This window comes from Sminthopsis crassicaudata, chromosome 3, assembly GCF_048593235.1.
Source record: "Sminthopsis crassicaudata isolate SCR6 chromosome 3, ASM4859323v1, whole genome shotgun sequence".
Lineage (NCBI taxonomy): Eukaryota > Metazoa > Chordata > Mammalia > Dasyuromorphia > Dasyuridae > Sminthopsis > Sminthopsis crassicaudata.
Window position 1 is genome coordinate 419,152,813 of NC_133619.1, and position 13,582 is coordinate 419,166,394.

A 13,582-nucleotide genomic window follows, 5' to 3' on the forward strand; every position below is an offset into this window, starting at 1 on the left:
ATAACAAGGAGAATGGTTTCAGAAAAACTTGGCATTCATATGAACTGATATAAAGTAAAATAAGCAGAACCAGAATTCTGTAGACAGTAAGTCAATAATTGTAACAATAATCAACTGTGAAAGATTTAGCTACTTTGATCAAGGTAATGATTCAAGGTAATTGCAAAAGACCTATTATGAAAAAAAAGAAATTGCTGTTCACCTGTATAGACGGAAACAATGGAGTTTTGGATGCAGATTGAAGCATATTTTTTCACTTTCTTCATTTTTCTTACTTTTTTTTTTTTGCAACAAGGCTAAAACAGAAAGATGTTTTCCTTGACCACATATGTATTGGAGTTACATTGCTTGCCTTTTCAATAGGTAAGGGAGGAGCTAGAGGGGGAATTCTTTGGAAACAAGATTTTTTTTAAAAAAAAGTAGACAGTCACATCATCCTCAACACATGAACAAGTTTGCTTAAAAACTGAAGGGACCTTGTAAATCTATTTCATTTTATAACTCAGAGAAACCTCAGAATACCAGTGAGAAGTCCTTTTCCCAGAAGTAGCTTATCCCCTAGAAGGAGCATTGGTTTACTCTTCCAAGTTGGTTTTCTATTCTCATAGCATTTTATTTCTTCAGCCTTTGACACCATATATTCTGAACAGATAACACCATTTGATACTTCCTGTCTCTGGCTCATTTCATAGTCCTATAATCCTTTTTCTGTAGTTCTTTGTAGTCCCCAGCTGATCATGTCAGATGACTTATTCTTTCCATGATCCTATTTTGTGTGATTCTCTCTCCTCAGCTCCCAGGAGACCTTCTCTTTTTTGTAATCCATAAAGAAAAACAAAACAAAACATGCTACAGTATATATCAATAGAGTACTGTTAGCTCAAATTTTACCTCTACATGCATTCCTGAAGCTTTTTTTTTTATCTTATTATTGTGGTTAACACTTCTCTCAGCCTTACAAACAACAGGCCTCCCAAGGGATAGAGGAACTGATCACTCCTTGAACTTCAGAAGTGGACCTCTATCTTCCTTTATAATGTTGATAGTATAAAATCTCTCTCATGCTATGCATGTTAACATTCTTCTGGGGAGGGCACCAATTCGTTTTAATTCCCCATAAACTATGGGGCCAGTAATTAAAATTCAGAAATCTTTCTTGACACGCATGAAGTAGTCAGAGAGATAGAATCATACATTCCTTATTATTGTTATATGTAAAGGAGAGATAGTCATCATCTCTGCACTTGTATTCCCAACAGTTTAAATATTTGTCAAATGCACAAATAAATGAATACCTTCCATCTGATCTGGACTCATTTAAGTTCTCTCTTTGCATTTTATTTTCCCCCTCATAATTTTCTCAACCTGTGGCTCTGCACTAGAAATTAGATACTTTGAATCACCCTGGCATGTTCAAATAACCATCACTAGAGAAATATTTGCTAGAATACTATCAGTGAGATATATAGAGTGATATGGTAGATAGAAAGTTGGTCCTATGGTGGATTCAGGTCTTGCCTCTATTATACATGACTATGTGACTTGAGCAAATCACTTCTCATTACCTCAAAAAACTGTCAAAATTTAAATTGTGTAGAAGGTATTGTTCTGCATAGATAGATGGAGTTTGCTCGTCAAAAGTTATTTATATCAATAAAGTCAGAGGGATGATGTAATTTCATTTGATTGTCAATTGCACAAATAAACCTGGCATAATCTCACAGAGAAGATGGTGAATTGGCAACATAGAGAATCTCAATTTGGCACTTAGCAGTGTAACCATGATCAAATTATGGCACTTCTCTGAATCCTAGGCAACATTTTAAGACATCTAAAATTTAAGACATCTAAAATTTATGATAGGATAAGTTCCTAAAGAATTGTCAAAATCTTTGAGATAGCAAAAAATCCAGATTTTTTATGATCACAGTTATAATTATTATATCTTAAAAACTTTGACAAGATGAATATTATAGAACAAGTAATGACAAAATATCAAGGAGAGCTGAAAAATAAGTTTTACAGACAATCTTTGGATAAAAAGAGTGTAGATCTAGAATAACCTTATAAATTATGTTAATTATAGCTCATATGTTGTAGCCCTTTATACTTTTAAAAATGCTTTCCTTAAGTGGGCTGGGGAATTAGGGTGCAATACTTAGATAATGCATGCATATACTTTTTCAGGTGGATCATACAGAGAAGTGATGTCAAACTCAAATTATAAATAAATTCCTCCAGGCCTTATATCAACTTAAAAAACTACAAATTAACATTACTTATGTTGATTTTTTTCTTTATTTTATTAAACATTTCCCAACTATATTTTAATCTGGTTATCTTGGGAGTTTAGTTGAGATTGTCACTAGGAAATATGACATTCTGATGCAGAGCACGATCAGTTTAACACCTGGGATTTTAGGGAACTGTTTTCCAGGCATGAGTTATTGAGAGGCTGTTACTACGGTATGGAATCTTCTGATTATCTGAGGACTCAGAACTGAGGTTCCACAAAAAGGCCCAAATACTTGATCTCTCATACTCTCCCCTAATGTATATCAAATAAGGATATCTGTGAGCCACTGAATGAAACAGGAACAGGTTGTTCTAATTCCCATCAACCTGCCCTGTATCCATGAACACATAACACCTCTGTTTCTTTTGTCATTCATTTTTATTATTTTCTAATCATTTGTAATTAAGTATCTGAAGATGGAATTTACTAAATTAAGACTTTCTAAAACTAAAACTTATAAAAAAGCAACAGAGGTCCTCTCATGAATTAGAAGTGGTGAAAGAAATTGGTGTGTTTAGTGAGACCCAGCTCATTAGTGGATTAACTCCATTAGACATCAGTTTCTAAGGAGATAGTCCAGTTTAGCAAGAGAAAGTGCATCATTTTTAATGTCTCATCCTGAACGGTTCCTGGTGGAGATGCCAGAAGAGAAGAGTATTCAGCTAGTAGTTTTGAGGTATCTAGCAGTCTTTATGTAACACCCAAAAATAATCTCCCAATCCCATTTTCACTCTATGTGTTTTAGTACTTTTGTGCTTCAAGTTTGAATCCATTTGTACTGCATGAACAAATGTGCATGTATACACATGCACTAAGAAAAGTTAAGAGTTGAAATTGTTGGGGAAGTCAGGGATTTTATATGAATTATTTAATCTTGAGCTCTTTCTCCCTGAGAAAGTATGCTTCTCAGTTTGGGGAGGGTTTACATAATTTCTGTCTAAGTTAATTCCCTTTAATAAAAGCTAATGGATATCAACTGGTTGACTAACACTGTGGGGAACATGCCAGATAAGAATTTACTGGATTATATTATTAGCATCCCTAGTCCATCAAGGTTAACTAAAGATAGACCTCTATAGAAACAATAAATTAACTGTCCTCCAATGCAAGTATGAATTAGAAGAATGAAGCTAGGGAACATTCTATATTAGAAATAAACCATGGAGGTAGGCAGCATGAAGGTTAGTCTCCTCATTTTATAAAGAAATTGAATATTTAAAAGTTTAAAGGCTTTATCTATGGTTATAAAATCATTGCTTCAATCTTGTTCTCCCAGTTGTCTAACATCTTTAAGTCTTAACTATATGTCCATTCAACCACTATAGCATTACATGAAACATCTGAAAAGAATTAATGTACTTTTAAACACACCTTATATATGTACAAGGAATTAACTTACAAAATGAAAAAACTGGATTTAATAGAATTTAAAAGTTTGTGGATAAATACTAAAAGATCTATTCTTGGCATGATGTCACAATGAAGTAAACTTCTAAGAATCCATCTTACAGTTGGGGTAAGATAAAGAGGGACTTAGCTATTTGACATATAATTCAGGAATAAGACTAAGAATTAGAGAGCTGGACTACTTGGGTCTCTCAATGACACAGAAGATTCTGAATTAACTTTTAAATAATTCCTTTTAAACTTATCCAATGGAGTGGATGAAAATAATTTATATGAAAACTATTTCATATTTCAAAAGTTCTATGAAGTATCAAAGAGGAGGAAAAACCTGACCAATGAGAAAATTCAACATATTTATTAAGTATCAACTACATGCAAGATAATTAGAATAAAAGCCAAAAAAAGCCAAAATAATTCTTGCACTCAAAAAGCTTACATTATATTAGATGGATGAAGTAAATGTATAAAGAAGTACAATTCAAGGTAGTGAGTGATTGAATAAAGTACACCATGGAACCAGGGAAAGATTCAAGGAAAAAAGATAGTACTTGGGCTTATCCTTGAAAAAAATATTTGGTGGATAACAGAGGCTGGGAATAGTAATTTCAAGAGTAGGAAATAGTTGAGTATTTAATTTGACTGGAATGTAAACCATATTAAGGAGAATTATATGAAATAAGTCTGGCAAAGTAGCTAGGAGGTATATCATCAAAGGAAGACCTTAAAATTCAAGTTAAGGAATTGCCAGATTTTTCTTCCCATAGAAATTATTCTCTAACTATTTACTGTAAGGGAAATAAGTAAACATATAACATATTTAAGGAAATGAACAATACAGTCAGAGATGTGCTTAAAAGTTTTTTTGTTTTGTTTTGTTTTGTTTTTACATATTGGATTGGAGAAGGAAAGACTAGAGGCAAGAAACAGTCTAGGAAATTTATTGCAACTATTGCCAAAGTTTCAGTGGAAGATGAGAGCCTAAACTCAAATGGTGATATGAGAGAAGAGGTGGATATGACAGATGGTATGGAAGGATAACCATCATGACCTGGCAAGTGGATATGTAACATAGACACTTGAGGCTGTAAGAAGGATAGAAAACTATCATAGATTGTAAGATTGGAAGAGATCTCAGAGCTCAACTTGTTCCTGACTAATATCTCTTTACAATATTCCCATCAAGAAATGCAGTTTCTGTTTGAAGACCGAAATACATTACCTCCTAGTGCAGTCTATTCAACTTTTAAGTCAATTCTCATTGTTGAGGTAACTTCCCCTTATTATAAGCTTAAATCTATCTTTCTACAACTTCCAAAACACTGTCCTTGGTTCTGGAGCACAAAGAGCCATTTCATCCTACAGAGAACCTTTGAAATTCTTTGGGACTGAAGCTAAGGAAAATAGTAGATGATGTCATAGAGTTTCAGGCATAGAATAGAGAGGAAAAGGGAGCTCACAAGATATGTCTGCTTTTCACCAATAAACTGGGAGACAAAGTCTTATGCTGTGCAAAGAGTGGAGAAGTTTATATTGTGGGTTTGAGAGAAGGCTTGAAATAGCTAAAGTAAGGGTATGACCAAAATAGTTATAAACTAACAACTAGCTAGACAACAGTGAAGAACCACTTGGCAAAATTTCAGAGATCAAATCAGCTTACATGATTGTACCTTCTTCCAGAACCAATCTGCAACAGGTGAGTAGAAGTGATGAAAGTAGTTAGTGGGGGCAATTGGAGTTTGGCAAAATATGAGCAGAAATATGATTAGATGTTAGGTTCTTACTAGGTGCTAAGTCAGTACTTAACAATTCTCTAGCTCAGGGTTCACACTTTTAAAAGGAGCAAGTTCATTGGTTGTAAGTAGTTCCCAGAAGCCCCTGGAGTAACCACAAGCCCATTCTCTGGGAGGATAAAAGAGGAGGGCAGTTGGGAAAGAAGCAGTCAAGGACAAGACTTCCCAGGAGAACTTCAGGGAAGCTCAAGGAGATTCAGATCCAGGATTAAGGAAGAAGAGGATTCGAGATTCTACTTTCATTCTGGCTGAAGGCTCCAGAAGCCTCCCAAGAAAACCTCCTAACAGAGAAAAAGATTTACAGAAAAGAAACCTCCTCCCAAAAAAAAGGATTATAATTGAGAAATGACAGAATATTTACATTTTGGCACCCAACATGGGGCAAGGACTTATTCCAAGCCCTTCAGAAGAGCTAGCCCAGACTTGACAATAAGGGGCAAAGGATTTAAAAATAGAGGACAGTTCATGGTTTTATTACTCATTCTAGAGGGGCATAGAAAAAAGTAATCTCATATTGGAGAGAAGACCCAGTGATAGTGTGTTCTGAGGGAATTTTCTATGAATGTAGGAAGATGGACAGGCTGTGAGCTTTCCTTATCAATATCCTCTAACCTTGATTCCTTTCTGATTGGATGGTAAGCAGAGAGCTTTGCCCAGAACTTCCATTTAAAGAGATTATTCAGGCAATTTGAAGGAGTATTTCCCTATGCCACATACCTTCCCTCCCTTCAGTTTCTTTTTGTATGTTGTGCTCCCCATGAGATTGCAAATTCCTTGAATGGAGAGAATTTTTTTGCATTAGTATACCCAACACTTAGGTTGTGTACTTTAAACATGTTTACTGACTTATTGAGATGAAGAGAATTTGTTAACTTCCCTTTACTGCTCAAAGTTCTATCTTCTGGGACCAAACAGAACACGTATAATCCTTTTTCCATATGACAATTCTTTAGTTATTTGATAACAATTATGATGTCTCCCTTACAAGTTTTCTCTTCTTGTGATGTAACATTACCAATTTCTTCAATCTACTTAATCTTCCACCATTCTTCTTGTATTCTAGATATACCTCATCTACTCTAATTATAAATGACACCTAGAATTCAACATGATATAACAGATATAGTCTGATAGGGGACAGTGGAACTATTACTTTCTTTGTTCTCTATACTACTACTTGATCTTATTGATTACTGCGCCTGATATCTACTGAGTCTTCTATGCTATGGAATAAATGATGCTATGAAATAAATAATAGATTTGTGTGAATTAAGGGCTTAAAAATCAATTCACTCCTTGGGCCATCTTATCCAGGATAATTAGATTATGCATCTCCTTGGTATATGTCCTAGTAACATGTATACTATAGCATAGTCTAGAATGGAGGACTTTTGTGATCTGGGGTTAATGATATTATAGATGTAATATGTTTGTGTATGTATATACACATGAAATGAAAGAATTAACTATAATTCCAGATAACTGATAAAAAATGCCACCCACCTCTTGACATAGGTATGATGGACTGAATATGTTTAATGACACATTTTTGGACATTGCCAATATGAGACTGTTTTTAGCTTTACTGTATATATTTTTTCTTTTTCTGAGGGTGAGGAATTGGAAGGGAGAAAAAATGAATGCTTGATATTAAAAGAAATTATTTCTCATCTCAACTCTGACACCTGGAAGGCATATCAACCTAATCAATGAACTAAGTTTAAGGAGAAATATGAAATAAATGATTGATGGGAAAACTCCCAGAGGAGATAGGAAAGATTAGGATTAAAGGAAAAACTAGAGAATTTGTTTTAACAAGAAAGGCTAGCCCATCTTCTGAGGATAAAGCAAATGCTTCATACTTATTTAAGCAATTATTTCTTTTAATTACTATAATTTATTTAGGTTTATAAGGATAGCTTTAAAAGAAAATGGAGCTACTATATTAAAATCATTGAATAGATAAACATAATCACCCATAACTTTAGAGGCTATTTATTCTCCCCCCCACTAAATTTAGTAATATTCAGGACAAGGGAAGCAAAATAGCCTCAGAATGATGAAGAGAGCAAAATAAGGCAACTGTCTGAAGACAGAGAAGACTCTATAGCCCATCTAGCGTACACAGAGAGAAAATTACTCCCTTTAGAGATTTCTGCTTGTTTATCTCTTCAGTTCAGTTCAACTCAATTTGCATTTATTAAATATTTATAATGTTTAGGATACTGTGCTAGGCACTGGAAATTTAAAAAAGAAAGAAATCATTCATATCCTTAAGGAGCTTACATTCTATTGTGGAGGAAAAGCATACAGATAAGTAAAATAGGAAAGATATATACTTTATAGTATAGATCTATACAAAACAAAATTTGAGTGGAAAAATTAAAAATTGGGTTAGGAGAGAAATGGAGAGGATTCCACAAGGAAGTGGTACTTGAGCTGAGTCTTGAAGAAGATTGGGTGTTCCAAGAGGTAGAGATAAGGATGAAGAACATTCTACACTTGGAGAAAAACTGTAGAAATGAGGGATGCAAAATATGATGTATGAACATGATAGGCAAGTTTTGCTAGAAAACAGAATATGTGATGGAGAGAATATATTCATGGGTACACTTTTTTATCATCTCCATCTAGCCTGGGGATATGGTACAAACCTATACTGCTTATAACAAAATAGTATAAATAAGAACTGAAAAATCGGAATGGTTTGCAAATCTATATAAATTTTATAATTCAATGAGATGCATTTAATGACTAAGACAAAGAAATGGAAAAACTTCAAAATTATTTTCTGTAAATTTTTTTTTCCAAGAAGCAATTTCTAGATTATGCATAGAGGTTCCTGTGACTGTGGGTGTACCATTATACTATGATAGCAATTCTGTAGGCAAATTTTCTTAGTTTGGGGAAAAGGATGATTACATATGGGTGTGATTTTATTAGAACTAAATTTTAAATTTTTAGGTCATGAAATGACCTACACATTCAATAGTTCCTATATGTACTTACTAACAATAATGTAAAAGGAAAGCTTTAGAGAAATAAAACAATGCTGTAAACTCCAAGAAAAAGAGGAAATGTTATCTTCTTGCTTTCTTTGTAAATGTAAATGGGGGGGGGGGTTATAGATTTGGGAAATACTCAATGTACTTTCACATTTCATTGATAAATTGGTTATTTTTCTTTGCTTAATTGTTTTTCTTTTTTTTTTTTTCTTTTTTCCTTCTATGTTACAAGGAAGATGTAAAGAGAAACATTTGGTACTGAAAGGAATTTAAAAACAAAAAATAGATTTTTTTTGAAAAACTAAAAAATAAGAAATTGTGTCTGAAAAGAGAAAAGACAGTACTGTCCTAGGTTTTGATCTGTTCCAAGATGGGAGGGGATGGAGCCAAAGACTGGAGGTATATGTGGTTTGGAGGAAAGGGTCAAATCATTTGAATGTGAGTGTCCACACTATGATCTTAAATTAAAAAACAAACTATGTCACATGATGCCTATCTCCCATTATATAATGCCACCCTACATTGGTGATATCTGCCTACAAATGGTGATGTTTAGATGAAAGGCTACATTTTGGGTAGTTGTTGTTCAGGCACTTTTAACAAAGGTAGAGACTCAAAGACCAGGAACAAATATTGGATATGGAAAAATAAACATATTAAGTAATAGCAGAGAACAGTAACATAATTCAGAATTTGGAAAATTAAATGAAAACATTTCTTCAGGAATTCTACCTGAAAATGAAATTCTAGGATTTTGTTCTTGAAACTATCTAAAAAATAAAAAAAAAAAAAAAACTATCATGGAAGAAACATGAAAGAAATGATTGAAATGATAAGGAATCATCCAAATACCTGTTTCAGGAAAGGACACACTTGAAGTCAGATAAGTACTGAGTTAAGCAAGTGGGATTTTTTCCTAGTTTAAGATTTTCTAATTTTGAAATAAAGCAAGAATCAAATATATCAACAATTTGTATCATTTACCCCCAGTATGCATATACTATTTATTGTTATTTCTGTACCTGCCTAGACTATAACCTAAAACATTTCAAATAACTTTTTAAGGACCTATGAAAAGCAAGGAATTATAAGCACTAATAGAGATAAAAATGATTAATTTGTAACTCCTACCAATTAGAGCTTTAAAAACAGATATGTTCATATGTAAAATAAGGCAACTTCAAAAATATATATATTATTTCATTTATTATTTAACATAATATTATAAAACAAACTTATACATATCTGTGATCAATAAGATAGTCTTAAAAGTATAAAAAAATTATAACATTTTATTGTACTGGGAACAAAGTTCAATCAACTTGCTATTTTTTAATTTTTAATACTTCTTCAAGGAAAACTGTAACACTGTAGATAGATAGCTTTTATCCTTGAAGCTGCTGACCTCCTTCACAACTCTTAGGTCCAGAATAATCTCTTATTGGTTATATCTTTTCCTGTGGCCAACTCCTGTCAAATATTTTACTTCAGAATTTAAACTCTTTAAACTCTTGTTAAGTGACTTTTTCAGAGTCATACAGCTAGTAAATGTTAAAGTGATTGATCTTAAAGCAAGAAAAATTAACATTGACACCATTTTAATTAAGGCCACCATTAGGTCTGCCACATCAATAAACAGTATTTCTGTGATACAGATGGAGTATGTATGTAGGTGTATTTGAAGTACATTCTGCAGCTCTATTTTATATAGATTACATATAATACAGAATGTTATATTGTAATATATCATATAATACATTTATAATGATAATGTTACATAGATTGTGGTATTTACCACAATCTATGTAACATTATCATTATGTATTGATATATTAAATATAATTATATCATAATAGCATATATTTATGTGATATATAATATATAATAATTATATTATAATACATATTCTATAATATAAAACAGAGCTCCAAAACTGCTTATGAAAATAAGCATTTCTCAATACTTTTCTAATTAGCAGACTTAAGAAATAAAAAGGAACTTCACAGAGAATAGTCTGGGTTTCAGATCTTAATATAGTCTTGCTTCAAGAAAACACATACACATCCATACATAGACACACATGCACACATATGGGGCTATAAAAGTTTTATCTCTTTGTTTTCTAATTTTCTTTGCAACTTCATAATTCAGAAATATGTTTAACAGAATGAAATCCATGAATACTATAAGAATTAAAGGGGCAGTAAATCCTATTCTTTTTTTTTTTTCTTCTGGTACATTTTATCATGGAAAATGTAGTAACTAGCTATATTCCCTGTAAACCATTAAATAATGAATTTTACAACCAAATTTACTTAAAAACATTTATTTGTGGCAAAATTAAACATACCATTGAGATTACAAAGATATACATTTTCAACCAAATCTTTCATTAAAAATGCACTGCTAAATTAAGCATTTTTTAACTGAATGATCAGTTATGTATTATTAATCATGCCATTTTCATACCTGATTACTGTTAAAAAATCTGTAAAGAAAAATTTCTTTACATGTGCAAATATCATCTTAGTACTGTATTGTGTTATCATTAAAAGTAAATGGACACTAAATATATGCCTATTACATAAAGCTTTTTAAAGTACAATAAAAATACAAATTCTATCTGTTAAAAAAGCCATTAAGATATGGCTATTAAACATCCTCATTATACAAATTCCAAAATACTATATGACAAACACAATTATAAAGACTTCTTTTTATGAAACATATACTACTCTGGAATTAGTGATATATATGAACACAATATAGAAAAGAGGAAGACTCATATACATGTTCAAACATTTAAAAACTCAAAGATATGTGATGCTGCAATGTTGATGTTTTCCCAGATTAAATTTAAATTAAAATATAGAACAAAAGCAAATTTGTTCATGAATCCAAAAAGAAAACCTTTTTTAGGGAGAAGACTTATCCTCCCTGCTCATCTATTTCTAAATCATCAAATCTTTAAGTTATTTTTGAGTAAACTTGTATTAGGGGAAACCTATTAAGACTTACTTTTAGGATATTTATTATAGTTACTATATATTTTAAGCAAGTGTAAGACTCACTAATAAAAATATTTTCAAGGAATAAGATCATAACTGAATCATGAATGAAATTAAATAAAAAATTTAATGCTCATGTTACTGATTAATGAAATATAAATAGCCAAGTCAGTTTTACTCTGACACTAGCAGAAACTTACATGTCTATACATAATGGTTTGTATTTTTTTTAAATCAGGTTAAAGTGAAATTTGGTCACATCATATCGCTAATAATGATTACTTACTCATATAGAATGATTCTCATAGATGCTAAAATACCAGTACTAATTATGGCATATCAAATTAAGAATTTGAAAGTCAGTTCAATTTAACAAATACTTACAAAAATGCCTGTGACGTGCAAGGCACTGAGTTAGGCATCAAATTTAATACCATTGTCAAGGGAAAATATTCTAATAAGACACATACTACTTTGGTGCAGAAAAATGCTTCGTAAAGTAAATACAGGTACAATGTGTTGTAAATATATGCAGACTCTATCTTCAAATACATTTTTCTCTATTATCAATTTAGAAAAGCATATATGCTTTTTAATATCACTGCTTTCATTTGAAATAAGATGGTATTTTAAAATAATTTTCTATATTTTCTTAGATCTTGATTCAAATTTTACTTTTAAAATAAAAAAGAAACATAGTAAATAATTGAATATAATAATTGGAGTTACCTGGCATTTATATTTACCACTACATATTCTAAGTACATTCATTTTTATTATCTTCTCAATTAATATTCATTAATCATTTCATCTGTCTGAAAGTTAGTGATCTGAAGTCATAAATTTCAAAGTGTAAAATTTTCCAGTGATATGAAAAGCAGCTAATAGACACAATGACATACAGGGCTCATGATTCATGAAGATTTCATAGGTTTGATATGAAAATAATTGGTTATAACTATTAATGTCATAAAAGCTAACTATAAATATAAACCACTTCTTTTGGGCTCTCATATCACCAAGTAATCATTTTGCTGCCATCCACTGAATTGGCAAACGTGTGTATCATTTAGACATAATCAAAGTCAGATTTTTCAAGGGCCTAGATTAGTCTTGAGTTTTCAGTTAGACACTTTCTTTTTCTTTCCAACTACGAGGAAACATGTATTAAGTTACATTTGAGTAAGGATTCAATAATATCCTAATGGATTGAGAAAAGGTAATATAGTTTCCAAAGATAGTAACCTATAACCCAGAAATAGAAGAATCAGGAAACTCTCTCTTCTTTAGTAGTATATATTTATCTCCAACAGAAGCAGAAAGGAACATAATGGTGTAATTTAATGAATAGCTCACATGCAGATGTGGCTTTTTACAATTTTACAGGTCAACAATGGATCTGTGTTGAAGTCTTACCAAAGCATATCTCACAGAAGTTAATATGTCTAAAAACAAAAATTTTTGGCACATGGATAATACTTATATTACACATTATAATGATAATGATAAAAAGAATGTCATAAAAGAGTCAGGATCTCTTGTTCTTGGTATCAGCACCTACTATCTAATGGATCGAGACAAAATACCGTGCCTTCAAGAGTTAGTCCCATTTTGAACCCCTCCTGTAAAACAGAATGCGACCATTAAAGTAGGAAATACCTTTGAAAAAACTTGGTAATTATAAGAGAAGTTAACATGTAAAACACACACACACACAAAAATGTGCAATCAAAGTCTTACCATTTTTGAAACAAATGGAAAATCTTGGGAGTTTGGTCGTGTTTTATTTGAAAAAAATATATATTTTCATTTGTGCTTGTGTGTACAAAATAATTTTCAGTTAACATGCATGGTAGATTAAAGCAAACACAAACCTTGAAATACATGGCTTTTAGTACTCCATGCAGGTATCCCAAAAGTCTTGGTTCAATTTTAAGTTCTAATAGCTTAGGACACAGTATACTTTTAGACTTTTTTTCTTTTTGTTTTTATTTTAAGACTTCCATCATGCCTTCCATCATGACACTCCCCTGTCTAAGAACCAAATTCCTATTGCCTACTTCTGATTTTCATAAC

General features: G+C 31.7%; 1 protein-coding gene across 8 annotated transcripts in view; it reads right to left on the bottom strand.

Moving 5' to 3' along the window:
* Nucleotides 1–588: 588 nt before the first annotated feature.
* Nucleotides 589–13,582, bottom strand: part of GULP1 (GULP PTB domain containing engulfment adaptor 1) — a 450,623-nt gene continuing 437,629 nt past the window's right edge. For 6 of the 8 annotated variants that reach the window (XM_074302905.1, XM_074302894.1, XM_074302906.1 and 3 more), the window contains one exon: nucleotides 10,809–13,128. In XM_074302905.1, coding sequence (XP_074159006.1) covers nucleotides 13,057–13,128 — 72 coding nt within the window. In that variant the 3' untranslated portion in view covers nucleotides 10,809–13,056. Of the gene's footprint in view, nucleotides 811–10,808; nucleotides 13,129–13,582 lie in introns of those variants that run through there. The other 2 variants (XM_074302903.1, XM_074302897.1) reach the window with 2 other exon arrangements.